Source organism: Zingiber officinale, chromosome 11B (genome assembly GCF_018446385.1).
Source record: "Zingiber officinale cultivar Zhangliang chromosome 11B, Zo_v1.1, whole genome shotgun sequence".
Classification (NCBI taxonomy): domain Eukaryota; kingdom Viridiplantae; phylum Streptophyta; class Magnoliopsida; order Zingiberales; family Zingiberaceae; genus Zingiber; species Zingiber officinale.
Window position 1 is genome coordinate 35,500,503 of NC_056007.1, and position 26,858 is coordinate 35,527,360.

At 40.8% G+C, this 26,858-nt stretch overlaps 1 protein-coding gene across 1 annotated transcript in view; it reads left to right on the forward strand.

Annotated features, from left to right (window-relative positions):
• The window catches only part of LOC122033511 (putative uncharacterized protein DDB_G0290989), a 28,375-nt gene extending 14,269 nt beyond the window's left edge, over positions 1 to 14,106 (forward strand). Inside the window, exon 3 of the mRNA XM_042592549.1 lies at positions 12,653 to 14,106. Within this exon, the coding sequence (XP_042448483.1) occupies positions 12,653 to 14,086 (1,434 nt within the window). The 3' untranslated portion in view covers positions 14,087 to 14,106. The remainder of the gene's footprint in view (positions 1 to 12,652) is intronic.
• Positions 14,107 to 26,858: the final 12,752 nt, after the last annotated feature.

Here is a 26,858-nt window from a genome sequence, read left to right on the forward strand (position 1 = left end):
GTGCCTAGAGGATCTATACGTAAATTGCTAGTTAGGTAAGCACATGAGGGGGGGGGGGGGGGATTTAATGGGACACTTTGGGGTTCAAAAGATCTTAGAAATGCTTCTTGAACATTTTCATTGGCCACACATGAAACACGATGTGCAGAAATTTTGTGCACAGTGCATTGTGTGTAGAAAAGCAAAATCTAAGACATTACCTCATGGACTTTACACGCCTTTGCCTATTCATAATTTCCCTTGGACTGACTTGTCTATGGATTTTGTTTTAGGGTTACCACGTACTCAAAAAGGTAAGGACTTCATTTTTGTGATAATTGATAGATTATCCAAAATGGCACACTTCATACCTTGCCACAAAGTGGATGGTGCAACTCATGTGGCAGATTTGTTTTTCAAAGAGGTGGTAATACTTCATGGCATGCCTAGGAGCATTGTTTTAGATCGTGACATCAAATTTTTAAGTCATTTTTGGAGGACCTTATGGAACAAGCTGGGAACAAAACTTCTTTTCTCTACCATATGCCATCCACAAACTGACAGCCTAACTGAGGTGGTAAATAGGACACTTTCCACTCTTCTTAGAGCAATTATTAAGAAGAACATTAAATCTTGGGAAGAATGTTTACCTCATGTTGAATTTGCTTATAATAGGGCGGTCCATTCTACTACTCAATTTTCTCCTTTTGAGATTGTTTATGGGTTCAATCCACTAACACCTCTTGATTTGCTTCCTTTACTTAACACTTCTTCTTTAGTTCACAAGGATGACGAAACAAAGGCAGAATATGTGAAGAAGCTTCATGAGCAAGTTAAAGCTCAAATTGAGAAGAAAATGGAGCAATATGCAAATCGAGCCAATAAAGGGAGAACAAGAGTTGTCCTTGAACCCGATGATTGGATGTGGGTTCATATGAGGAAGGAACGGTTTCCTACCCAAAGGAAATCAAAGCTTCAACCAAGAGGAGATGGACCATTCCAAGTGTTGGAAAGAATTAATGACAATGCTTACAAAATTGATTTGCCCGATGAGTATGGTGTTAGTGCAACGTTTAATGTGGCTGATTTGAGTCTTTTTTATGTAGGTGATGACGACCTAAATTCGAGGACGAATTCACCTAAAGAAGGAGGGAATGATGTGAGCCAAGAAGAGGCAATGAAGGGAATTGGGGGACCCATGACGAGGTCCAAGACTAAGAGAATGAAACAAACTTTGGAAGGCTTAATAATGAGGCTCAAGGAAAAGGAGGATCAATGCACAATGGAGGCAACAACTAAATGGATCACATTCCTTCAAATTGAAAGTGAAATTGGACCAACATGAGGATCATTTTCATATGCATTTTTAGGGGGGTTTTTCTAAAGTGACTTTTGATGTCCTTTGTGGGTTTTTAATATATTTTTGAGAGTTCCTAAGCTAGTATAATAAATACCATGCATGCATGGTTGCATTAAGCTAGTATTAGGGATTAGTGGTTGCATTAGTGGATAATAAATACCATGCATGCAAGCATGATATTTATTGCATAATTAGTGCATAGTGAATCTTAAGGGATATTAAATAGGAGAACTCTTGTATGGAAAATCAAGTAAATTTGAATGAAAATTTTAGTTTCTCTTTGGTGAGAGCTTCCTTCTAGTTCTTAGACAAAGAACTAATTCCGATCTTATCAAGGCAACTTGTGGCGATCAAACCCCATGACTTATCACTAACCTTCTCATCTTGCTTGAGTGTGGCATCAATACCTTTCCCCAAGCTGAATTTCAAGGCGATCCATTTACAAGGTTCTTTATTATCAACACTCAAGCTTGAGTCAACTCAAGCTTAGTCAACCAGGTCAACCTTGACCTAGGGATATTGCACCAATAGTGCCTGGTCACTTAAAGGATAAGCAGCAATCTTTATCTTTTTCGCATGAGTACAAATCATATATCTGAATGTACTCTTCAATTTCTACATCCTATAACAGTTGTATCTCGTAAGTGTTAAGCAACTAGCGCTACACTTTTCCATATCAATGGGGGCATTTATCCAAATGTACCTTCTAAGTTCTTCAATCAAGTATATACAATTTGATCCTGTCCGAGAGTCGAGGCAATGGATACTGGGGACGTGGCGCTCCTGATGACTAGTGGTGAACTTCTTGTCAATGAAGCCTGCAACCACAACAACGTCAGTGCCGAGCCAGGGAGGAGTTCCCCGGCGATGACCCTCCGACGCTCAAGTCAAACACCGGCGATGTAGAAGAAACGAGGAAGCAAAATGACAGAGTAACTGTGGCTACAGTAGAGATTATGGATACCTCCGCTGAAGCTTGGGGGGTCTTTATATAGGACTCCTTGGGAACGCATGCACACTCCCTGATGTGTGCACACCCCTCAAAGCATACCCTGAAGAGACGTGTTAGAAAAATGTCCCTGACACCATACCTTAACGACCCGAGCATAACTCTGACAAGACAGTGGAAGCTTCCACCGTACGATCCTCTGTCTGCCCATGTCGTCAACCATGCTGTCTGTCGATGGTGTGAGTCTCTAAGAGGATATCAGCTGATCCTCCTTTTGTCTGTTAGTGGACCGAGTGGGATGGACGCTCGGCCAACCCTTGGTCGTTTGGCGGGCCTTGTCCTCGGGCTGAGCGGAATGGCCGCTCGGCCAACATCCCACTGTCCTGGTTCCACGTTATGTAGGCCGGAGCTGTGTCCGAATGTAGCCTGCTCGGTCGTCAATGTTTTGGTGATGTGCGTTCTGTTGGGACCTTGACGTCGCTAGAGGGGGGGTGAATAACGTCTCACCCAAATCGATCGCTTCCTATAATGTTAGTTCACAGCGAAAATACAAAAACAAATACTAATAAGAGAAAGCAAACCTAACACGTTAATTTAACGTGGTTCGGAGATAAAGCTCCTACTCCACGGCTGTCCGTAAGGTGGACGATCCCGATCCGTCGGTGGATGACTCCCCGGAAAACCTCCGGCTAGCTGAAGCTCCTTGTCGGTGGAAAAACCTTGTCACAAACACTTGAATACAAGCACACCGATCACACGAGGGCTTGAGAGACTCTAATAGGCTTTAACCAAGTCTATTTCGTTAACCATGCCCAAGCACCCCGAGCTCTATTTAATAGAGCTCGAGAGGAAAATACTAAGCTGTTTCCCCGCTACCAATCGATTGGTGTATACACCAGTCGACTGGTCCTTTAAGTGAAGACCGTTACCCAACGGTCGACTACCAGTTGATTGCTACAGTGTACCAGTCGACTGCTACAGTGTATCAGTCGGCTGCTACAGTAACCAGCCGACTGCTACAGTGTCGCTACATTACTGCTACAGTGAAACCTAAAACCATAAGATTTCGCCCCGAGTATAATCACTTAGCACTCGTCCTCGCTTGACCAACCTAGGCCTAGCCTTCTAGCTTCCTCCATCAACCTCGCATCCCTCGGATGTCTCCCCATCCTTCATGTCTTGCCTTCTGGAGCTTCCTTCGGCCTTGTCCTTATTGTCGGGTCTTCCTTTGCCAAGAGGCTCCTCACCTCCGGGACTTCATCCATTGCCAAGTCACACTTGGACTTACGTTGCCAAGACTACATACTTGGATTTACACCGCCAAGACTCATCCTTGGACTTACACCGCCAAGACTCATCCTTGGACTTTTCTCCTCTGCCAAGATTACACTTGAACTTTCCTTATTGTACCTGTATCCTGCACACTCACAATGCATATCAAATACAACAATAAATCTAACTTAAACCTTTGCCCAAACATCAAAATCTAGGGCACCTAGATTGCTCCAACAATCTCCCCCTTTTTGATGTTTGACAACCTGTTTAAGTTAGGGAAATATAAATGCAATACATATGCAAATAAATATGCAAATCAACTCATGCATAAATAATGGAACCTAAATCCCTAGGCTCCCCCTTCACCTAAGCTCTCCCTTGAGCTAGGATTTCTTGCAAAGGTGTATATGTTTCCCACTTAAACCTAAACTTCTCCCCCTTTGCCATATATCAAAAAGAGCTCCAACAATATCCCAATTGTTGAAAACATGTCATCCAAATTGACTCTAAACTCATGTATTTATCTCCCATGGATCTCATACATTTAAACGAGTTGACACGGTCAAGAACAACGTTGAAAAATACTTTTAAGCTCGTATCAGTCGACTGAACTAGGTACCAGTCGACTGCCTCCTTCGATTTCCACTCACAGAACCTTCTGTGTTCGAAATACACTGTTACCAGTCGACTGGTATAGGAACCAGTCGACTGACCTCATCAAAATGAGCTTATAGAGATATTCTGTGCTCAAAAACATTGTTACCAGTCGACTGGTACTTTTTTTGGGCAAAAATCAGCCTTTTTTACTTACTTTCAGAAATGCGCCAAAAATTCCACAAACCTCCAAAAAATCCCAAATTTTGTGGAGAGGTCTATTTTATCCTTGTCTACTTGGGAAAAATATATATAAAAATATATTTATCACAGATCCCAAGATTGACACAAAGTTCAAAACTAGCTAAATAGTTCAATTGAACATTGACCTAAAGTCTTAGTTTTGGCTTCCTCTTGATGTATCTGCCCATACTAAACCACAATACTTCCCTAGCATGAGTTTATATAATATCTATACATCAAAAACTAATTTTTATGTAATATTAACCCAATTCATATTTCCATGCACGAAACACATCCCAATTGTGTCAACCCACTAGGTTAGAGGCTTAAGTCTGTCTCCTAACCACTTGACACATTTGATAACCCATCTACCATGGGTTCCAGAGGCTCTTCCTAACTTTAGGAATCTTAACCTTAGTCACCTCCCTTGGTGACTCATCCACTATGGCTAGGCCACTTCGGTGCACCTCGGGTGACACTTGGCCTACTAAACTCACCTTCTTAACCTTAGACACCTTGTCTTTGGTTAATTTCTTCTTGTCCTTAACCTTGGACACCTCATCCTTGCCATAATTATATGCCACCCTAGCATACTCCTTTTTATTGGCATTGGATGACTCTCCCTTGTCCTTGGTCACACCTCCCTTACCAATATCATGTGCTACCTTAGCACTTGACCTACTTTTGGTCTTGGATGGACCTAATTTGACATTTTTAGGTCTTTGACTACCCAAATACATGTCAAGTCCTTTAGGTCCAATAATGAACCTCTCTAGGGGTTTCTCCATTTCCTCAAGCTTTGCCTTCAAGACTTGATTTTCTAATTCTAGGGTTCTAACCCTAAAGTCAACATGTCCACCTTGGACATGCCTAGACCTACCCATCTTCCTAGGCATATGTCTCCCTTTCTTGGGATTAATGCTTAGATTTTCACCCACTTTCCTTCCCTTAGGCAAAGTGGTTTGAGTCTTAATAGGTCTACCCTTAGTGTATGATTTCGTAGGGTTATCTACCGTTTTAACCCTATTCCTATCATTATACCTAAATCCATGATTATGCTTGGGTAAATAATCTACATTATTTCTAACAAGCATATAAGAATTAGAGCTTGGATCAAGCTTCAAAATAGGGATTACCTTCCCTTTTACCTTTGAAGCTCCCCCTTGAATTGTGCTCCTCTTTTTTTCCCATTTCTTCAAGTGCGCCAATTTCTTGAGCTCTCCTCTCCTTTGGCACTTTGTGTGGTAGTGACCCCACTCACCACATGTAAAGCACCTAATGTGCTTCTTCTCCTTCTTCTTCCTACAACTCACATTAGTTTCTAAATTAACTTTAGTGAGTTTAGGGTTTACCTCCTTTACCTTCTTGAGCGAAGGACACCTACTCTTGTAGTGCCCCATCTTACCACACTCAAACATTTGATGTGATCCTTTGTGCTCCTCTTGGTAGTTGAGGTGGAGGGTTGAGCTTCCAAGATCTCCTCTTCCTTGGATTGCTCTTCTTCCTCTTCACTTGAAGATGTGAACGATTCCACTTCTTCTTCCCTTGAAGATGTGGATGATACTTCCTCATCTTCCTTCTCCTCCTCGGATGTTGAGCTCGTGTCAACATTCGATTGGTCCTTCTCTTCTTGGACCAATGAGTCCTTCTCCTTGGGTTCCTCCTTTTCTTGGATTTGTGTAGGACTCTCATGAAGCGCAATTACCTTTTTCCAAAGGTCACTTGCATTCTCGTATTCACCTACATTCAATATCGCATTAGGAGGTAATAAATTAATTAAAATTCTAGTTACCTCCTTGTCCGTCTCCGATTGCTCCCTTTGCTCATCTGTCTAATATCGACGTCGGAGAGGCTTTCCCTTCTTGTCCGTTGGAGCTTTAAACGGTTCCTCCAATGCAATCCATTGGTTCCAATTCATTTGGAACCACATCTCCATGCGCTTCCTCCAATAGTCGAAGTCCTCGCGCTCGTATGGAGGTGGGATTTAGATGTCCCATCCGAGAGGTCTCTCCGACTCCATCTTCTTCCTCTAGCCGCTCTCTTGGCGATTAGTTCAATAAGAGCTCACCTAGCTCTGATACCACTTGTTGGGATCTTGACGTCGCTAGAGGGGGGGGTGAATAGCATCTCACCCAAATCGATTGCTTCCTATAATGTTAGTTCACAGCGGAAATACAAAAACGAATACTAATAAGAGAAAGCAAACCTAACACGTTGATTTAACGTGGTTCAGAGATAAAGCTTCTACTCCACGGCTGTCCGTAAGATGAACGATCCCGATCCGTCGGTGGATGACTCCCCGGAAAACCTCCGGCTAGCTCAAGCTCCTTGTCGGTGGAGAAACCTTGCCACAAATACTTGAATACAAGCACACCGATCACACGAGGGCTTGGGAGACTCTAATAGGCTTTAACCAAGTCTATTTCGTCAACCATGCCCAAGCACCCCGAGCTCTATTAAATAGAGCTCGAGAGGAAAACACTAAGCTGTTTCCCCTCTACCAGTCGACTGCTACAGTGTACCAGTCGACTGCTACAGTAACCAGTCGACTGCTACAATGCTGCTACAGTGTCACAACAGTGCTGCTACAGTGTCGCTACATTACTGCTACAGTGAAATCTAAAACCATAAGATTTCGCCCCGAGTACAATCACTAAGCACTCGTCCTCGCCCGACCAACCTAGACCTAGCCTTCTAGCCTCCTTCATCAGCCTCGCATCCCTCGGATGTCTCCCCATCCTTCATATCTTGCCTTCTGGAGTTTCTTTCGGCCTTGTCCTTATTGTCGGGTCTTCCTTTGCCAAGAGGCTCCTCACCTCCGGGACTTCATCCATTGCCAAGTCACACTTGGACTTACGTTGCCAAGGCTACATACTTGGACTTACACCGCCAAGACTCATCCTTGGACTTACACCGCCAAGATTCATCCTTAGACTTTTCTCATCTGCCAAGATTACACTTGGACTTTCCTTATTGTACCTGTATCCTGCACACTCACAATGCATATCAAATACAACAATAAACCTAACTTAAACCTTTGCCCAAACATCAAAACCTAGGGCACCTAGATTGCCCCAACACGTTCGAGTGGTCTGGCCGCTCGGCGCCTACTTCGTCTGTTCTGAGCGTTGGAAGCTCGGTATGGAGCCGAGCTGTACTGGTATCCGCCTGGACCCTCTTCCTCCCGAGCGGGAGAGGGGGTTGCCCGATCGGACTTTAACCTTCACCATGTCGTTGACTACCCTGCTGACCGGGGTCTCTCCTTATCACCGAATCACAATCCATGGTCAAAATCCCCATGGAATAGGATACATCGATCTTCTATAGACCGGTCAAGCTAACAATGGTATATATGTAATTCAGTCTTTTTTAAGTTGGTACAAATCATGTACTCAAACATACTTACAAGTAACCTAAAAGTAAGAATCTCTATGAAATAGTATAAGTCGGTCCTCTACTGATCGATCCAACAAAAATAAATCAGTATTCTACTAACTTAACCAATAAGAGTACGTCGGTCCTCTACTGACCGAGACAACAAGGGTATACATGCTCTATCTTCCTCCCAGCAGGTAATAGCCGGGGTTAGTATAACTAGTAGTATTTCCCGAGACTGTAAACTTTGATCTCCAATAATTTGTTGACGGACCCGACCCCTGTTTCCCAACTCGATATCAGTTGGTGCTATAAAAAATTCTACATTCTCTACATCAGGTTCGAGTCCCAAACTGTCAACTAGTCACATCCGTGGTCATCCTCGACCATGACTACAAATAAGGCTGACTCACTAAGTGTCATCATACTAACAATACTAACACCAAGTCAATGAATACTTAACAGATAGGTATAGAAATAACTATACATTCCAACATAATTAAACAAGATAATGAACCTAAACAAGAATGATAACAGTTAGAATATACCTTATTTTTCTATATCTTGGAGATGTCCTACCGCTGTTTGGTCCCAAAACTCGAAAAGTTACATCGAGAAAATAAATCACAAAATCCGAAACATGAAAAAATATGCCTCGTAAACCTGTGGCTATGATACCAATAAATTGTCACACCCCGAGGGTAAGGTTGTTTGATGAAAATCTGACAACACCTCCCCTATAGCAGTGACAAATGGAACATGTATACAATGCCACAAGGCTACTCACAAGCTATCAACAGCCCACACAGATGGACGTAAACACAGCTACGCAGTTTATAATCAGCCCACACGGCTGGAAGTAAACACAACCACGCAGTTGATAAACAACCCATATGGCTGAAACAAAACACAACGGAAGACATAAGCAAAACATAAAAAATAACACAACAAAATAGACTGACTGCATGTCGACATGGCTAACACCACAATAAAACCCAAACAGAATAAAAATGGCCACAAGCTCAAAACTATATACAAAACACATAACACAATACTAAAACCAAATACAAAGTACCAATAGCGTAATACGAAATAGCATGGACAACTGATCTCAGATGTGACATGGGACTAGCAACCAGGATCCTCCAAGCAACTCCTCCATCATCTACCTGTTACCAAAATCAGTACAAGGGGTGGTGAGTGCAGATCACTCAGCGGGTAATAAGAACATGGTAGTGCATGGGCAAAAGTGTAAGGGATAAAAGATATACAGTCTCAGTAGGGAAATACGAACATGATCATATATATATGACATAACAAATATACATACCCATACCGGTCTAACACATATGGTATAACGATCAGTAAATCACTAGGGATCAGCAATAGATCTGCTCATAACACCTGAGCAATATATGTGACAGTATAACCATGCATAATAAAACAGTAACAGATCATCAAACGTAAGAGCATCGCTCCATCACAAGAATACGTCATATGTTGGAGCAATGCTCAACCACAAGCAATCCATCGTATGACAATACAACATATGTGAGAGCAACACTTCACCATAAGCAAATACAAATGACTAGGACATCTAGCTATCTATCTAGGGATTGCACGAGAACACTCTATCACAGATAACCGGTGGGTAGTCCAAAATGTTAGGGTCCCTATCTGCACGAGACTCTACCACAGATAACCCGTGGGCAGACAAGATGTAGCTATCTAGCTACGGCTGCGTGAGAACACTCTATCACAGATAACCAGTGTGCAGCCTAAAATGTCAGGATCTCTGTTTGCGCAGAACACTCTACTACAGATAACCCGTGGCAGACAAGATGTAGCTATCTAGCTACCAGCTGCGCGAGAACACTCTACCACAGATAATCCATGGGCAACCTAGGGTATAACAACCCAACAAGTATTTCACCACCACTGTCAACATCATAGTGGGTCACTTAGTAGTAGGAGACTTAGTTGACAAGTCAATGTCAACTCTTTCAACATCATAGTCGACCACCCATTCATAGGAGACTTAATTGATAGGGTATACATCTCACGATCACTGTCAATTCTCTCAACATCATAATGGGTCACTCACCAGTATGAGACTTAGTTGACAGGTCACTATCAATTCTCTCAACATCATAGTCGGTCACCCACTCGTAGGAGACTTAATTGACAGGATATATAGTCAATGACACAATGTATACACTCAACATAGGTAGAATCATCATGATACTACCAATAATACTCCCAACACACGTGCACACATAACAGGCACGTGAGCACACACAACATAAGTATGATCGACATGATCGCCCAATAGTACACACCAGACACGTCACACCACACGGGTATAATCAACATGATATCTCTAATAGTACACACCCGGTACACACACAACATAGGTATAATCCACATGATACCTCCAACAGTACACACTAGACACATGTGCATACAACAACGTAGGTATAATCGACAATACACCTCCAATAATACTCACCTGATATATATGCATATACACCATGAGTATAATCAATATAATACTTCCAATAAAACATAATAGACACAAGTGCACACACAAAATAGATATAATCAACAAGATACCTCTAATAATACATCAGACATTTGTACACACTCCACACCACAGGTTTAATCAACAAGATACCTCCAGTAATACTCACCATACATGTACGTATATACAACCCAAGTATAATCAACATAATCCTCCAATAAAGCATATTAGATATGTGTGCACACTAAACATATATATATCTAAAAACATGATCTATCAATCATATATATACCTATATGCTTGAAAAGATCCAAAATGTGTCTGCCAACAATATCTACAATACGTAGCAACACCTATACACGTGTGTACACTAATATATGCATAATCATCATAATAACACCACAGTACACACCATATACGTGTGTACACTACAGAGTAGGAATAACTATTGATGAGACTGTACAGATAATAAGCAGATCATCTCAAAGATCAATCATATAAGTATCAAACACAAATAAAATACGAGTGGAGTCAAGGTAAAGTAACCTAATTCATCAGATAATCCATGCACTAAGTTCAAAGAACTATAAAGGCCAAGGAAGAAGTACTCGCCCTTTTCGTAGATCATTCTAAACAATGCCCACGTCAAGACGCTCGTCTCGTAACAAAGTCCTGTATCAGAGAATAGATATCTACACTTAGATGAAATGTACATAGGATAACACAAACAAACCCCAAACCTAATTAAAAACACTAATGTCTCACAATTACCTTCACCTTAATTCTGATTACTCCAATTCATCCAATAATCTCATCATTAATCCTAATCTAATTCATTCCCCTAATTCGATTAGTGTTAACCAGAATTCATCCTGATACTCACCAAATCTAATAATGATCACTAGTGGCTGAGCTGGAGGTGATGCACAGTCGGAGAAAATGGCTAGAGCTCTAGATCATCGGCGAACAGTACCACAAGAGCACTGTAGAGTGATGGTCAGAGCTACAATGATCAGCAAGCATCAAATCTCAACATTTTAATACAGAGAATGGAATTAGGTCTTCACTATTCGAATATGTAACATGTCTTACCTCAATCTAATGCCAGTGGATTCCTCTCCATGACCAAATCTTCTGGTCACCTAGTGATTGGCCGATGATAGAGAGGAAGAGGGCAAGGCAGCGCTTATCCAGGCTAGGGTACGGAAGAGGTGGTGCCAGCGTTGCAGGTGGCGATGGTGATCGGGGTCAAAGAGATCGGGAGAAGAGGGCAGGCGTTGATGAGTTGGGCTCGGGCAACAAGGGAGAGAATCAGGAGATGGCACACGGGGTCAGTTGCATAGCTTCCTGCTTGTGGTCAAAGTGGGGCCGGTGGCGCACAGGAGTCTGACAATCAGGTGAGGCGATAACGGATCAAGAGCTAGGGCACAATGTCGATGCTGCTTAGCCCAAGGAAGTCGGAAAAGGGCTAGTCTCCATTCCCGTTGAAGCCGCATCCGGTGTTGGAGGCCGTGTAGGCTATGCCGAAGGTTCAACCATTCATTGTTGTCGGCGTCGACGCTCGACAGTGGCGCGTAAGGGGAAGGGGATCGGGAGAGGAGAAGGGAGATCAACGAAGAAGGAATCGAAGATGGAAAGGGAAAGATAAGATATAAAATCTAGGTTTAAATAGCAAATTTAGGTTTATTAATCCAATCAGCTCCTAGCTATCTATCTTTATGTAAACTAGATTATCGTGGCAAGGAATCTTATTATCCCTTATCTAGCTTTATGTAAAGTATGTAAAGTGTGATGGGAACCTTATCCCTTAGCCAGCAAGCCACAGAGAGCATCCTGTTCTCTCTAGGCTCTCGCTCCTATAAAGGAGCCTTATAACTCATCGCAAGGCATGAAGCAAACCCTTGAGTCTTACCTTGAGAGGCTTGTAATCTCTGCAATTCTAATAAGAAATTTGTGAGTTTTCTATATCTCTCCTTATTTTCTTATTTGAGTTGTTCTTGTTTCGTTGTGCTTAAACCAAAACCCACCGATCCACCCACTTGTAATTGAGTTATCTAAATAGACTTTCTCCTATCCCAATAGATTCATCCCCCTTAAATGCGTCATAAAGGCTCCAATTAAATCCTAAAAAATTTCTAAAATTTTTTGAAAAATCTCATAAAGTTATTTGTCCAATAACACTTATTATTTAATTATTATTTGAGTGTCGTATTTTACACAAGCTAACCACACTTTAGCATCATTAAGTTGTGGTACAATCAAGCAGCTTGATTGCAAGTTACTAGCTCACTTAGACATCAAAATTTACGAATTCACAGAAAGACATTAATTTTTCCATTTATATATATATGCACAGAAAGAAAGAATCAAGGCTAAAGAATTGCGAACCAGACTGCAAGGCTTAAGAGACAAGACAATCTCTTTGAGACACCAGAAAAAAGAGCTTTACAATAAGCTCATGGAGAAACAAGCAACAGTTGCTGATCTTGAAAGGATGCAAAATGAGCTGCAACTATCTCTTCAGGAGAAGGAAACCCAGATCAATCTAATAACAGCGAAAGCTGAAGGATCAGTGGATTCAAGCCGACAACTTTCTGCTCTAACTGATCTTTTGAATCAAAAGAATGCTGAAATTGAAGAACTGAAACATCAGCTTTCAGAAGTACACCAGCCTGAGAACATCCTGGCAGAAGATAGCCACACCATCAAGAATGTCACGGCGCTTGACAACACTAAGGAAAATGAGGATCTGGAAGATACTACATCGTTAACAAGTGCAAATGCTAGTGAAACTAATGCTACGGGAGATGAGACACAAGGTATCAATGCAAATGATCCATCAATTAGTCATGAAGTGAACTTTGGAAATGAAACATGGGTGAAGCTTGAGACCAACATCGAGGATGAAGACTTGGACAAAAGTGGAATTGATGGTAGCCAAAGTGTGACAGAAGAAGATTCACAAGTTAGGTCAGAAAGGATTGAAGTTTCTCAAGGTAGTGAAACAAGTCTAGCAAACCCAAAGGATGCCGAAGAACAACCAGAGAAACCGAAGGACAATGAGATTACCATCCCAAATGGCAACAACAAACCCGACGGTGCAGAAACAATTTTGGAAGAAATTGAGGCAACAGAACGACATGGTGATTCAAAAGATATTGAGAATTCTCAGTTCATCATTCAACCGAATACAGGTAAAAATGGTGTGGATTTTACCATTGAGCAACCCAAAAGTAAACGTCGACACAGTAAAAGGACTAAAAGAAGAAGAGTAGGAGCCCTTCAAAGAGATATCAAACTAAATCATGATTCAGAGCACAACACAATTTCCCAAGATGTAGAAAATCCTACAGTACCAAAAACTGAAACTGACGACACTGGAATAGTGGAAGGTGCAGCTAGTGATCAACCCAAAATATATGTTCAGTTACGAGAAGATTCAAGTACCAACGCTGGAAGCATCAAAGATGCTGGTAAAGATCAAACAATTCATCCTAGTGATGAAACATTTCACGAGAATGAGGCTTCAAAAACTTCAGAAACCAAAGAAAACAATAAGGAAGATGGCATTGAAGTTTCAAGTAGGATAAACTTAGACGTCATAGAGAACTCTTCCGATGGAACTTCACAAGATCCTGAAACTGGTGGAGAAATTCAGGAACTTGGGGGAGAAGAAAAGGAAGTCATTCAAGGAGAACAGAAGCAGGAAGATCCAGTGAGATCTCAAGATGATAATAATGACAATAATCTTCAAAATTATGAGCAAAATGTGACCACTGATGAAGCATAAAAAGGAACATTTATTTTCAATATAGTTGCATTGGTTGATAAGATCAATGAATATGCTTTTACTATCTTAATTGGAAATACTTTCTACATATTTACATGATTACATTATGGAATAATGTTAAAGAATCAGGTAATTGATTGTTTACTATTGAATTTGTCCCATATGATCTAATTAAGAAATCTAAATCAGCCAAAGTAAACTCCTGATTTTGATTAAGTCAAATTTATCATTTTGACCAAGCCAACTTTAATCAACCTTAATTTAGCCAAATCTAAAAGGTTCATTATGGTACAAATCCAAATACATCAACTTAAGAAAATGTTAAATAAGAAGAAGGAATTAGCCCAAGCCTAAAAGTTAAATCTAACCCTAGTTATATAGGAACAACCTTGACCAAGTAAGAATTGACTTCAGCCTAAGCATAAATCATCCTAATTTTGGTACACCTGAGTAAAAGTTGGACAAAAATCAACCAAATACAACAATAACAACATACTAATCTTTTATCCCACTAAGCGAAGTTAACTATATAGATTCTCCTACGTTATTGAGCTTTATCTCCTACTATATATTCATTTACATTTAAATGAATTTTATCCTATTTTATTGTTGTTAATCAAGTCTTTTTTGATCTTTCTCTTTCTAATTAATGTGTGTATTTATTGTCTAACATCAGCTAACTAGGGTATTTATTGGTTACTACATGGTCATACTATCTTAAATACGTTTCTTGGAGTTTTCTCTTAATAGGCACCACTGTGATTTCTCTCTAGTGTTCTTATTTCTTATTGTGCCCATTCTTGCATATCCGCACATCTACCTTAACATCCTCATCTCTGCGATTCTTATCTTCTACAGATGTACTCACTTCATATCCCAACATTTAGCTCTATATAACATAGTAGATTAATCATTATTTTGTAAAACTTTCCTTTAAACTTTAGATATACTTTACGATCACGAAGAACACTTACTACTTTTCTCCATTTCAACCATCCTACTTGTATTCTATGCAAAACATCTCTATCAACCCCTCTATCATTTTATAAAAATGATCCTAGATACTTAAAGCTCTCAATCATAGGTAACTCGTCATCTCTTATCCTAATAATTTTCTTGCGACGTCTAATACTACTAAACTTAAATTTCATATATTTAGTCTTTACTCTACTAAGACTAAATCCTTTTACTTACAATATTCTCTACCATGATTCAAGCTTAGTATTTACTTCTTTACGTGTCTCATTAGCCAAAATAATGTCATATGCAAACAACATGTTGGAAATATGAATGGAAACAAGGGAGGTGGAAAGAAAGGAGACTACATTATGAATGAGACTTTAGTCCCACATTGTTAGTTTCATGGCATAATGTCTTATAAGCATTGAGGTTGTGAACATATGAATGGGGTGAAGCTCTCTCTCATGAGTGAGCTTATAGGAGGTGCAAATCTAGGGCCCTGATTTTACTGAACTAAGTTGACTCATGTACGAGCACGATCTGGGCAAGTTGAATGCTAGAGCGGTTAGGGACAAATTTATCTAAGCAAATGAACCAACATTTTACCATATGATTCCTCTTTTTGATGTTTCTCAAGCGAATAATAGATGTATTAATGTGAGATTAATAGAGAATCCATAACCATTCAAGTGAAACTGCAGACCATTGATGCTCGACGACTAGTGTTTTAACTCAGACAAGTAAAGATGATTGATCTTGTCCATGAGCGTCGATGGATGAATCGCTGGTGAATTTGATTTGTTTCCAATCTAATCACTAATCACCGAACGACAAGGAGGATGATGGCCTGGTTGGGAGCCTGGATGGAGACAAGCAATAGGAGAGGGTTAGGATGACAGCCAAGGGCTTCCTTGGCATAGCCACTCCTACGCTCAAGTTAGAGGATGAATAAGATGAATATTAGGGTTTTGTCTATGTAGTAGTGCGTATCTATCTGCGTACCTTAGAAATTGAAAAGGACCATCTTTTATAAAGAGAAAGTAGACATTTTCTTTCTGTTCCCTTTTCCATGCTATCATTATTTAATTCCTTAAATAATATAAGATTTATTCATGTCGCTGCCTTTTTTCCTAAAATAATTAAAATTGATAGACTTTTTCCTTCTGTTTCAATTTTATACTATTATTATTTAATTCCTTAAAAAATCTAAGATTTATTTATGTCACTATGACTCATCCTTGCCACATCACCTCCACCTCATGAGGCATGCCACCTCATGGGGGTTACACCCTCCCCTTGACTTTAATGTGGCCGGCCACATTAATGGGGAGGTTACAAGATGTGGCCGGCCACTTTTGGTTTGGAATGGGAATTCAATTTGCTCATTCAAGTGTCGCTTTGGCCGATTGGTATCTGAGCCACGTGCAAGGCTTGTACGAGTTTAATTTTTTGTTTTATGAAAACTAAATCTTCTGTGATTTTCTGTAAAAATTTAGTTTTTTATGTTTTTATGAGTAATTTTTCCGTAGAAGCGAAGCACAAGTATCTCGGCACTTGTAGGCTTCGGCTACCGGGAAGTTTTTCCTTAAACGGCTTCGTTTTGCCCCAAATTCGTTTGGGACAGCGGGCTTGGGTGCCATTAGATCGTAAAGGAGAAACTCACGATGGTTAGATCGTGGGTAGGGGTACTGCCCCTAACCCCGCAAGGGGATTTGCTCCGCGATTGCACCAGAAATCGCTAAAAACGAACCTGCCGGGAAGATTTTTCCGAAACGGCAATGTCTCGACCCAAATCATTTTGGGACAGCGAGTTTGGGCGCTGTTGGATTGCAAAGGAACCCTCGCGATGGTTATATCGCGGGTAGGGGCGCCGTTCCGCGATTGCGCCCGAAACCGCTAAACGGGACCGCCGGGGAATTTTACTCGTAAAAATTGTAAAAATTAATTTTTAAAATTATAGAAAATTATGAAAATATATAATTTTGAATTATATATTAATTTTGTGATAGTCATGGCCCAAAAACCCAATAGGATTGGATTGTGTTGTAATTCATAATACGGCCTGCGTGCCGTTATGAGTTTGCGCGTGTTGTATGTTTTTATTTTTCCGCGACCTGCGTGTCGTGCCTTTCTCATATATTCTGGTTGTAAATTAGATTTAGACTCGAATGTAACTCAAGTTTCAAATTGTAATGTACAAATTGGAGCGGTGGAGGGTCCACACGAGATGGAGTTCCGAGGCGGGCACGAGCAACACAAGGTGGTCAAAGGGAGGAGCTTGGAGAAGCTGTTGACCCTAGGTTGACCATTCAATCTTCTCATTGGCTTGAGAATATCGTAGTAGGGCCATGACTAAATCACAAATAGATTAATTAGTTAATTGCTTATGTATATGATGCATGTTTAATAAGTAATTAATTAATTAGTGCCTTACGATTAGATTAGATCTAAGTCGTGCACATGATGCACCCTTGCGATTAGATTAGATCTAAGTCGTGCACAAGATGCATCCTTTTCAATTAGATTAGATCTCGATCGAACCAACTCTAAATACCTAACCGTGCCGTGATACCTATCACTACCTCGATCACATGTATTGTTGAATCTGCCAAAGCAGAGCAATACATATTATCTTGGTAGGGTACGGAGGGACAATATTGGTCCCGCCTATCAACGCATGGGTGAATATAAACTCAATTAGATTGAGTATTCCTAGTTGCTCGGTTAGATCGAGTCAACTATAGGCATTCTTCCAACGGTTGGAAAAGATAGGTCAAAATCACATCTATATTAACTCTCGGGCGTATTAGCCAAAGCTAACTCGAGTTTTAATATAAATGCGGATATTGATTTTATAAACAAGAGTTGCATAGAGATGTAATTGGTAATCGTTACCTACCGATCATACTAAGCCTTGGGCGTATTAGCCAAGGCTAACTCAAGGTTAGTATGATGTGGATCTTGTCCCACAAGAATTATAGAATTCAGTGGGAGCATCATTTAATTAAAGGCCTAACTAAATGATTTTAAAAGAATATGATATTTATTTCTGCAAATTTTCTGTTGTAGATAACCATGACGTCGAATACGAACTCTTTCTCCCTGCGTTCTGTCCTTAAGAAGGACAAGCTCAACGGAGCAAAAACTTTACGTTCTGGAGCAGCCCATTCCAGAGGCTCCTCCTGCCATTGCCACGCAAGCAGACCGAGATGCTTACAAGAAGCATCAAGATGACGCATTAGATGTGTCTTGTCTTATGCTCGCAACCATGAACTCTGAGCTTCAGAAGCAACATGAGTTGATGTGTGCTTACGATATGGTTGAACATCTTCGTCAACTATATCAAGGACAAGCAGGGCACTGGAAGAGGAACTTCACAGGATACCTGGAAGATCTTAACAAGAAGAGAAATAAGATTTCTACTTTAGGTATAAATGTTATAGAAGTCAACCTCTCTATTTCTTCGTCGTGGGTATTAGATACCGGATGTGCTTCGCACATTTGTACTAATGTACAAGCACTGAGAAATAGCAGAGCATTGACAAAGGGCGAGATAGACCTACGAGTAGGCAATGGAGCACGGGTTGCTGCTGTTGCTGTAGGGACTTATTTTCTATCTCTGCCCTCTGGGCTTATACTAGAGTTAGATGATTGTTGTTATGTTTCTGCATTAACTAAGAATATTATATCAGTTTCTTGTTTGGACAAGAAAGGATTCTCGTTTAAAATAAAGAACAAATGTTGTTCTGTCTGTTTAAACGATATGTTCTATTGTAGTGCACCTCTGATGAACGGACTCTATATTCTAGACCTTGAGAGCTCTATCTATAACGTTAGTACCAAGAGGTTCAAATCGAACGATATGAACCACACCTATCTGTCGCTTAGGTCATATAAATGACAAGCGTTATCCCATGGTTTTCTGGACTCATTTGATTTTGAATCATATGAGATATGCGAGTCATGCCTCGAGGCAAGATGACCAAGACTCCCTTTAGTGGGCGCAGCGACTGATTTGTTAGGATTCATACATAGTGATGTATGTGGCCCTTTCAATGTCAGAGGCGGTTATAGGTACTTCATCACATTTATTGATGACTTCAGTAGATATGGTTGTGTATTTGATGACACATAAATCTGAATCCTTTGAAAAGTTCAAAGAATTCAAGAATGAAGTACAGAACCAGAGTATTAAGGTACTTCGATCAGATCGAGGTGGTGAATACTTAAGCCATGAGTTTCGTGACTACTTAGCTGAGTGTGGGATTTTATCTCAACTCACTCCTCCTGGAACACCACAGTGGAATGGTGTATCCGAAAGGAGGAATCGTACCTTATTAGATATGGTACGATCTATGATGAGTCACACAGATCTTCCGACATATCTATGGGGATATGCTCTAGACACGGCAGCTTTCATTCTCAACCGAGTTCCATCCAAGGCTGTGATAAAGACACCATATAGGATATGGACTGGGAGAGATGCCCAGGTGTCTTTCATGAGGATTTGGGGCTGTGATGCTTACGTACGACGTCAAGTCTCAGACAAATTAGGATCCAAATCCGACAAGTGATATTTCATTGGATATCCCAAGGAAACTAAGGGATATTACTTCTACATTCCCAGTCAGCACAAGGTAGTTGTGGCAAAGACTATGGTCTTTCTAGAAAGGGACTTTGTTTCTAGAAAGACTAGTGGGAGCGCGTTCGATCTTGAAGAAGTTCAAGATGCGAACAATAGCACTGATGCCTCGATGGAAATTGAACTGGAACCACAAAGTGTTGTGGATGATGTTGTTCCACAAGGAGTTGAGGAACAACAACCGGTTCAAGTAGACATACCTCTTCGCAGGTCTGATAGGGTACGTCGTCAACCTGAGAGATACTCATTTCTCTTGTCTGACCATGATGACGTTATGCTCATAGAGGATGAGCCTACCACCTATCAGGAAGCTGTGATGAGACTAGATTCCGAGAAATGGCTAGAGGCCATGAGATCCGAGATGGAATCCATGTACACCAACCAAGTTTGGACTTTGGTTGATCCACCTGAAGGGGTAAAACCCATAGGGTGCAAGTGGGTCTTTAAGAGAAAGACTGACATGGATGGACTTATTTATAAGGGTCGCTTGGTAGCTAAAGGTTTCAAGCAGATTCATGGTATTGACTATGATGAGACTTTTTCTCCAGTAGCGATGTTTAAGTCCATTCGGATCATGCTTGCTATTGCAGCCTACCATGACTATGAGATATGGAAGATGGATGTTAAAACCGCGTTTCTGAATGAAAACCTACTCTAGGATGTGTACATGACACAACCTGAGGGTTTTGTAGATCCACAGCATACTAGCAGAGTATGCAAGCTGCATAGGTCCATTTATGGACTAAAGCAAGCTTCTTGGAGCTGGAATCTTCGATTCGATGATGCGATCAAACAGTTTGATTTCATCAAGAACGAAGATGAGCCTTGTGTCTACAAGAAGATTGTAGAAAACACAGTTGTCTTCCTCATATTGTATGTGGATGACATACTACTCATTGGGAAGGACATCCCTATGCTTCAGTCTGTCAAGACTTGGCTAGGGAGTTGCTTCTCAATGAAGGACTTAGGTGAGGCATCCCGCATTCTAGGGATACAGATCTATAGAGATAGATCTAAGAGATTGCTTGGCCTAAGTCAGAGTACATATATTGACAAGGTACTCCTTCGGTTTGCCATGCGTAACTCCAAGAATTTCTGCCGATGTCACATGACGTGAGTCTTTCAAGACTCAAGGTCCCCTTCTAGAGAGAGAGAGACCGCATGGATCAGATCCCTTATGCCTCAGCCATAGGATCATGTACGCCATGCTATGTACTCAACCTGATGTCTTGTATGCTTTGAGCATGACGAGCAGATACTGAAAGTCATCGGATAGCGGTCAAGAATATTCTTAAGTACTTAAGAAGGACTAAAGAATATTTCTTGATATATGGAGGCAATGATGAGCTAGCTGTAAAGGGTTACAATGATGCTAGCTTCCAGACCAGATGACTATAGATCGCAATCGGGGTTCATATTTTGCATTAATGGTGTCGGTGGAAGAGTTCAAGCAGATACGAGTGATTCTAGTACATTCGCATCGGAGGCGGAGGCGGTTTGGATCCGCAAGTTCATCATCGAACTTGGGGTGGTTCCTAGCATTGACCCCATTGAGCTCTATTGTGACAACAATGGAGCTATAGCCTGCGAAGGAACCTCGCTCACACCAGAGGACCAACATACTACGACGCTTCCATCTCATTCGAGAGATCATCGAGAGGAGATGTGAAGATTTGCGAGTACCCGAGGCTAACATCACGGATCCCTTGACCAAGGCTTTGGACAGCATGATGGTCACACTAGGTCATTTGGGCTTAGAGCCTACACTGATTGGCACTAGTGCTAGTGGGAGGTTGTTAGCTAGAGCCCTAGAGCCAATCATTTGATGATTGTATTTTGGACTTATTGTATCATATTCTATATAAATAAAGGCATTTGGATTTTGGTTATTATACTTACTTGTATTGGTGCCAAATAAACTAAGTATAATAATGTCCTTAAGTAGATGGTTCTCACCTATATCAATCGGTCAGTTGAACCGATAGTGAGATGATATAGGGAACACTACTCTAAATCATTCCTAGTCGAGTGTTAACATTCAGGGCCAATGTTAATGCAATAAGACTAGCATGTAGGTCAACTCGATGACTTGATCTCACAAGTCATGGATATAGAGATATCAAGTTGAAACATGGGTATGCATTAGAGAATGTATACTGAATGACCCGCCATGAGAAAGTATCATGGATCGTTATATGAGTGTCATATACTTTCTCATGTGGCTACTATTAGTCCTTGGACCTGAAGTCACCATGGATCCCTACATAAGGAGTTATGTACTTTGGTTTCGTCAAACGTCTCCCGTAACTGGGTGGACTATAAAGGCGATTACCGGGTATGTAACAAATTATGCAGAGGGATGTGAGTGATGTAGATGGGATCTATCTCTCCCATATGACGGGAGCGACATCAATATTCTTGATAGAGTGAGACCACTAAGTGTATGGCCATGCCCAAATAAGTCAACATGAGATGTTGAGCTCATTTGATCGAGTGAGTCTACTTGGAGTTCAAGATTTAGATTGATTAGAGGATGACACGGTCTATGCCTCATATTGATCAATCTAGATGTCTAGGATAGAAGGACAATGTCACATATTGTGAGGAGTCACAATTAGTTGTCACAAGGTGATGTTGGATCTCAACATTCTTGTAACTTGGGTAGCAATGATGTATTGCTAGATGTCGCTCATTGCTTATGTTTCTAAAGGAGTTTAGAAACATTGCCAACGTTACAAGAACCTATTGGGTCACACACAAAGAATAAGTGGATGGAGATTTGGTTCATATGATGAACCAATTGGATTAGGTTCATATGATGCACCAAAGATTGGATTCAAATTAGACTTATTGAGTTAGACTCAATTAGATTCAATTGTTGAATGAGTCTAATTTAAATTTGATTCATTGTGTCAATTTATATTAATGAATTGAGATTCATTAAATTGAAATTGACTTGAATCAAAGGTTGGATTTAACTCAACAAGGAAGAAATTGGTCAATTTTGACTTGACCAAATAGAAGTTGATACATCAAGTTTGACTTGATGTATTGCCACATCATAAGGATGACTCATCCTTGCCACATCACCTCCACCTCATGAGGCATGCCACCTCATGGGGGTTACACCCTCCCCTTGGCTTTAATGTGGCCAATGGGGAGGTTACAAGATGTGGCCGGCCACACATTAGTGGTGGAGGTTTTGGTTGTGTGGTATTATGGTGCATTCACTTCATTCTTCTTCCTCCATGCTTCTTCCTCCTCTCCCTCTTGCTGTTGCCGTGACTTCCATGGTGAGGAGAGGATGTATGAGTTGTGTTCCAAGAGAATAAAGGAAAGTGAAGAGCACAAAGGATGATACTACTAGTGAGTGTATAAGATTTCCTTTTTGTATCTTCTTCTTTTCTTCCTTTCCAATCCCATCCGAGAGCTCTAGAAAGTGCTAGCACACTTGGGGCTCTCTTCTCCATCCTTGAGTGCTAGAGAGCACTCCTTGTTCGTGTGGATATCACTAGAGAAGTATCTACCTTGATACTTTGGAGATCCGACACGTACCTTGGACGAGCTGGAATTTTGCGAGGGCACGCTTCAAAGGTAAAAGCTCTCAACACATAGATCTAGGAGTAGATCTAAAGTTTTTGAAACTCGTACTTGTATTTCATTCGGTTTTTTCCTTGCACGGATCTACGACTTTGGGTGATTCGGGGTTTCCGCGACGCGAAAAGCGGTTTTCGCGGTCCGAAAAACCCAACAGCAACTCCTTTCTCGACTTGACTTAAGTTAGCTTGTTCATGTAGTTCTAATTCGCAAAATAACTCATCTAGTTTATGAATTGAAAGATCCTTAGAAACTTTGTAAGTATCCACTATTGATACCCACAAAGCATTCCGCAAAAAAGCATTTAGTGCATACCTTATAGTGTCGCGATTTTCCAGGTTGTGTCCGATCAAATGGAGGCCGTTGAGGATGTCTTTTAGTCTAGTGTGTAGTTGCGAAATCGTCTCTCCGGGGAGCATTTTAATGTTAAATAAATTGTTTAATAAAAGATCTCTTTTACTTACCTTGGACTCATCAGAGCTACGAGGCTTTAAAAGAAAAGAAATAAGTAAAAAGAAAAAGTTTTAAAAGTGCTTTGAAAAATGGTTAAGTATTTTCAGAGCTATGAGGCTCTGATACCAATTGTTGGATCGAAATAATGCGATAGAAGGGGGGGGGTGTGAATATCGCACTTAAAAGTTTTCTTATCATATTTTAGAAACAATCAGAATATGCAGCAGAAATAAAATAGTCAGTTCGGTTACTTGGTTCGAAGCCTAGGTCGACTCCTACTCCAAGGCCCACGATCCTTGACCGCACCGATGGACAATCCACTAAAACCCTTCTTTCCGAAAACCTCGGAAAGAAGTAGTGCGTACAATATGCAAGATAGTAACACCCTACTATCTTGTAATAGTTTAAGTACAATGCAAGATTTAAATAAATATATCAACAACAATAAAAGACAAATCTTGGTTAGCACTTTTGGATGGAGTAGCTTGCGAGTTATAGAGCAGTAGCACGATCAGCAGAATCTTGCACAGTGGTTAATTTCGAACCAAACAGGGTTACTCAGCCTTGGACCTCGAGCTCTCTTTTATAAGAATCGTCGACGTTCGATCGATCAATCCCTAGGTTTGGTCGATCGAACCAGCTCCCTTCCATCTTTGCTGAGATCTGATGTTGATTCGATCTTCTACATTAGTTGATCATTAAGGGTTCGGTCGATCGATCATTCTTTTTGGTCGAACGAACAATATCCTTCCCTATTCGTCGAGATTTGCCTAGATCTGCACTTAATGCCACATTGATGAGATGATTGTTCGGTCGACCAATTAGCATGCTTTCCTTTTGCTTCTGATCATTATGAAATGTGCTGAGTTATCAGGGTTCGGTCGACTGATCATATGGCTCGGTTGACCGATCAGGACGAACCTGCAAAACAGTGTTAGATAGAATATTCCTACAACACAAAGATTAGCACAGTTATATATAATGCATGAGTAATATTAGACAGTAGAACTGTCTTGATCTCAGCTTGGAAACCTTCCCGGTTTCTTTAGCTGGATCAGCGACCTTAGGTTGTTCCCTTCAGGAACCCGACCTCACTGCCGCTCCTCTAGTTGTTTACCTCAACCTACTTGCCAAACATTGATCCTCCAAATCTATTTGGACTTTTCACTTAGTATTGATTGGCTCGTCAGGACTTTCTCTCGATCTTCGGTCCTCTAGACCTCTCAATCTCACTACCAAGTGTCGGGTCCTCTCAACCAACTTGGTCTTTCCACCTGGGTTCCATGATCTGCTAAGACTTTTCCTGCCTAGCCTTCAACTAGGTCTTTCCCGATTGAGTAAACAGCCTGCACACTTAATTAACTTGTTAGATCACAACATGACTTAACTTGAACCTTTGACAATATCAAAACTTAGGTTTGATTCTGGTGTAACTTGTACCAACACATATAAACAATCTTAATGCAAATTCCTATCATACACACTATACACGTGTATACCCTACAGAATAGGAATATCAAACAGTGAGACTGTATAGATAATAAAGAGATCATCTCAAGATCAGTATGTATCAAACACAGATAAAATATGAGTGGAGTCAAGATAAAGTAACTTAATCCATCAAATAATTCATGTAGTAAGTTCAATGAAATATAGAAGCCAAGGAAGAAGTACCTGCCTTTATCTGTAGCTCATGCTGAATTAATCTCACATCAATATGTTCGTCTTGAATCAAGACCTACAATCACATAATGTACAATTTAGCTAATCACATACATCACAACTAGCTAAACTACATCCCAATTAATTAGGGAAAACCTTAATCAACATGATCATTAATTAACCTTAATTAATACTCTACTTCAATGGATCCCACTGTCTTTATCAAATTGCTCTAATTCACCATTAACCCTAATCAATCCATCTCAATGATTAGATTAGATTTAGCCATAGCATAATCTCTCAAATAGTAATTAAATTTTGTAGGACCTTTGGCGGCCGGCTAGAGGGGGGTGAATAACCCTACAAAAATAACACTAACCTTCCTCGAACGTTATAGCTTAATTAAAGTGGCACATGCATAAATTAAATAAGAAACTAGAAAGAAGAGGCACAATAAGGTTTATTTGGTTACAATCGGGGAGGTTGTTAATTCAAGGAAATTGAAGCTAGTGTCAAAGCCTCCTTTAGGCGCAGAAGACTCGTACAACAGTTACAACACTCAATATGCAAAGTTAGACAAAAAAAATTATTTACAAGTGTTTTGTCTAAGCTTCTGAGACTAGAATTGTATTTATAGCCTTGGTTGGGGTGGTTGGAAGGGTTCTAGGTGCTTGGGGGGATAAACTTTTATCCCTGTCGCAATGAAATGCGCCACGTCGTGTTCCAGATAAAGATCTGCTCTGGGCACCCGGAAGGGTTCCGGGCGCTTGGACCATCCCGGACCAAAGTTAACCTTATGTTAACTTGTTTGATCCGGGTTCTTGCTCTGACTTCTCTCGCTTGGGTCTGGGTCTTCCACTCCAGCTCAGGCTTGGCTTGCTTGGGTAATTTTGGCCATCCAGAATAGGGCTCACACAAACCCATGGCCTTCGAGCAGTCTTTCGCTCCGACTTCTTGTTCCTCGAAAAATGCCGCATGCCTTCTTCTCATCCGCCAGCGTACTTTTCTTCAGTATTTTGTCCCTCTGAAGCATCGAGCCCATCAACTCTCTCCCATGTCGTCCTTCTCGCTAGCTGCGTCTTTCGTTCGACTTCTTGTGCTCCTAAGTTCTTGCACACTTAGACACAGGGGTTAAAAACCAACAGGACTTAACCTGACTTGGTTGATCACATCAAAACTACTTTGGGGGTACTAACGATCTCCCTCTTTTTGATGTGAACACCTCAAGTTAAGTTAGGGTAAACAAACATAAAGAAATAATAACAAGGTAATAAATTTACAACTCAATTGTCACGCCCTAGAGGAGTCCCTGCCCGACAAATGGACATCATCTCCCCTATAACTGTGACAATATGAATCATATATATAATGCCACGCGGCTACTCACAAGCTATAATCAACAACCCACATGGCTAGAACATAACAACCACGCAGTTATACACACAACCCACTCGACTG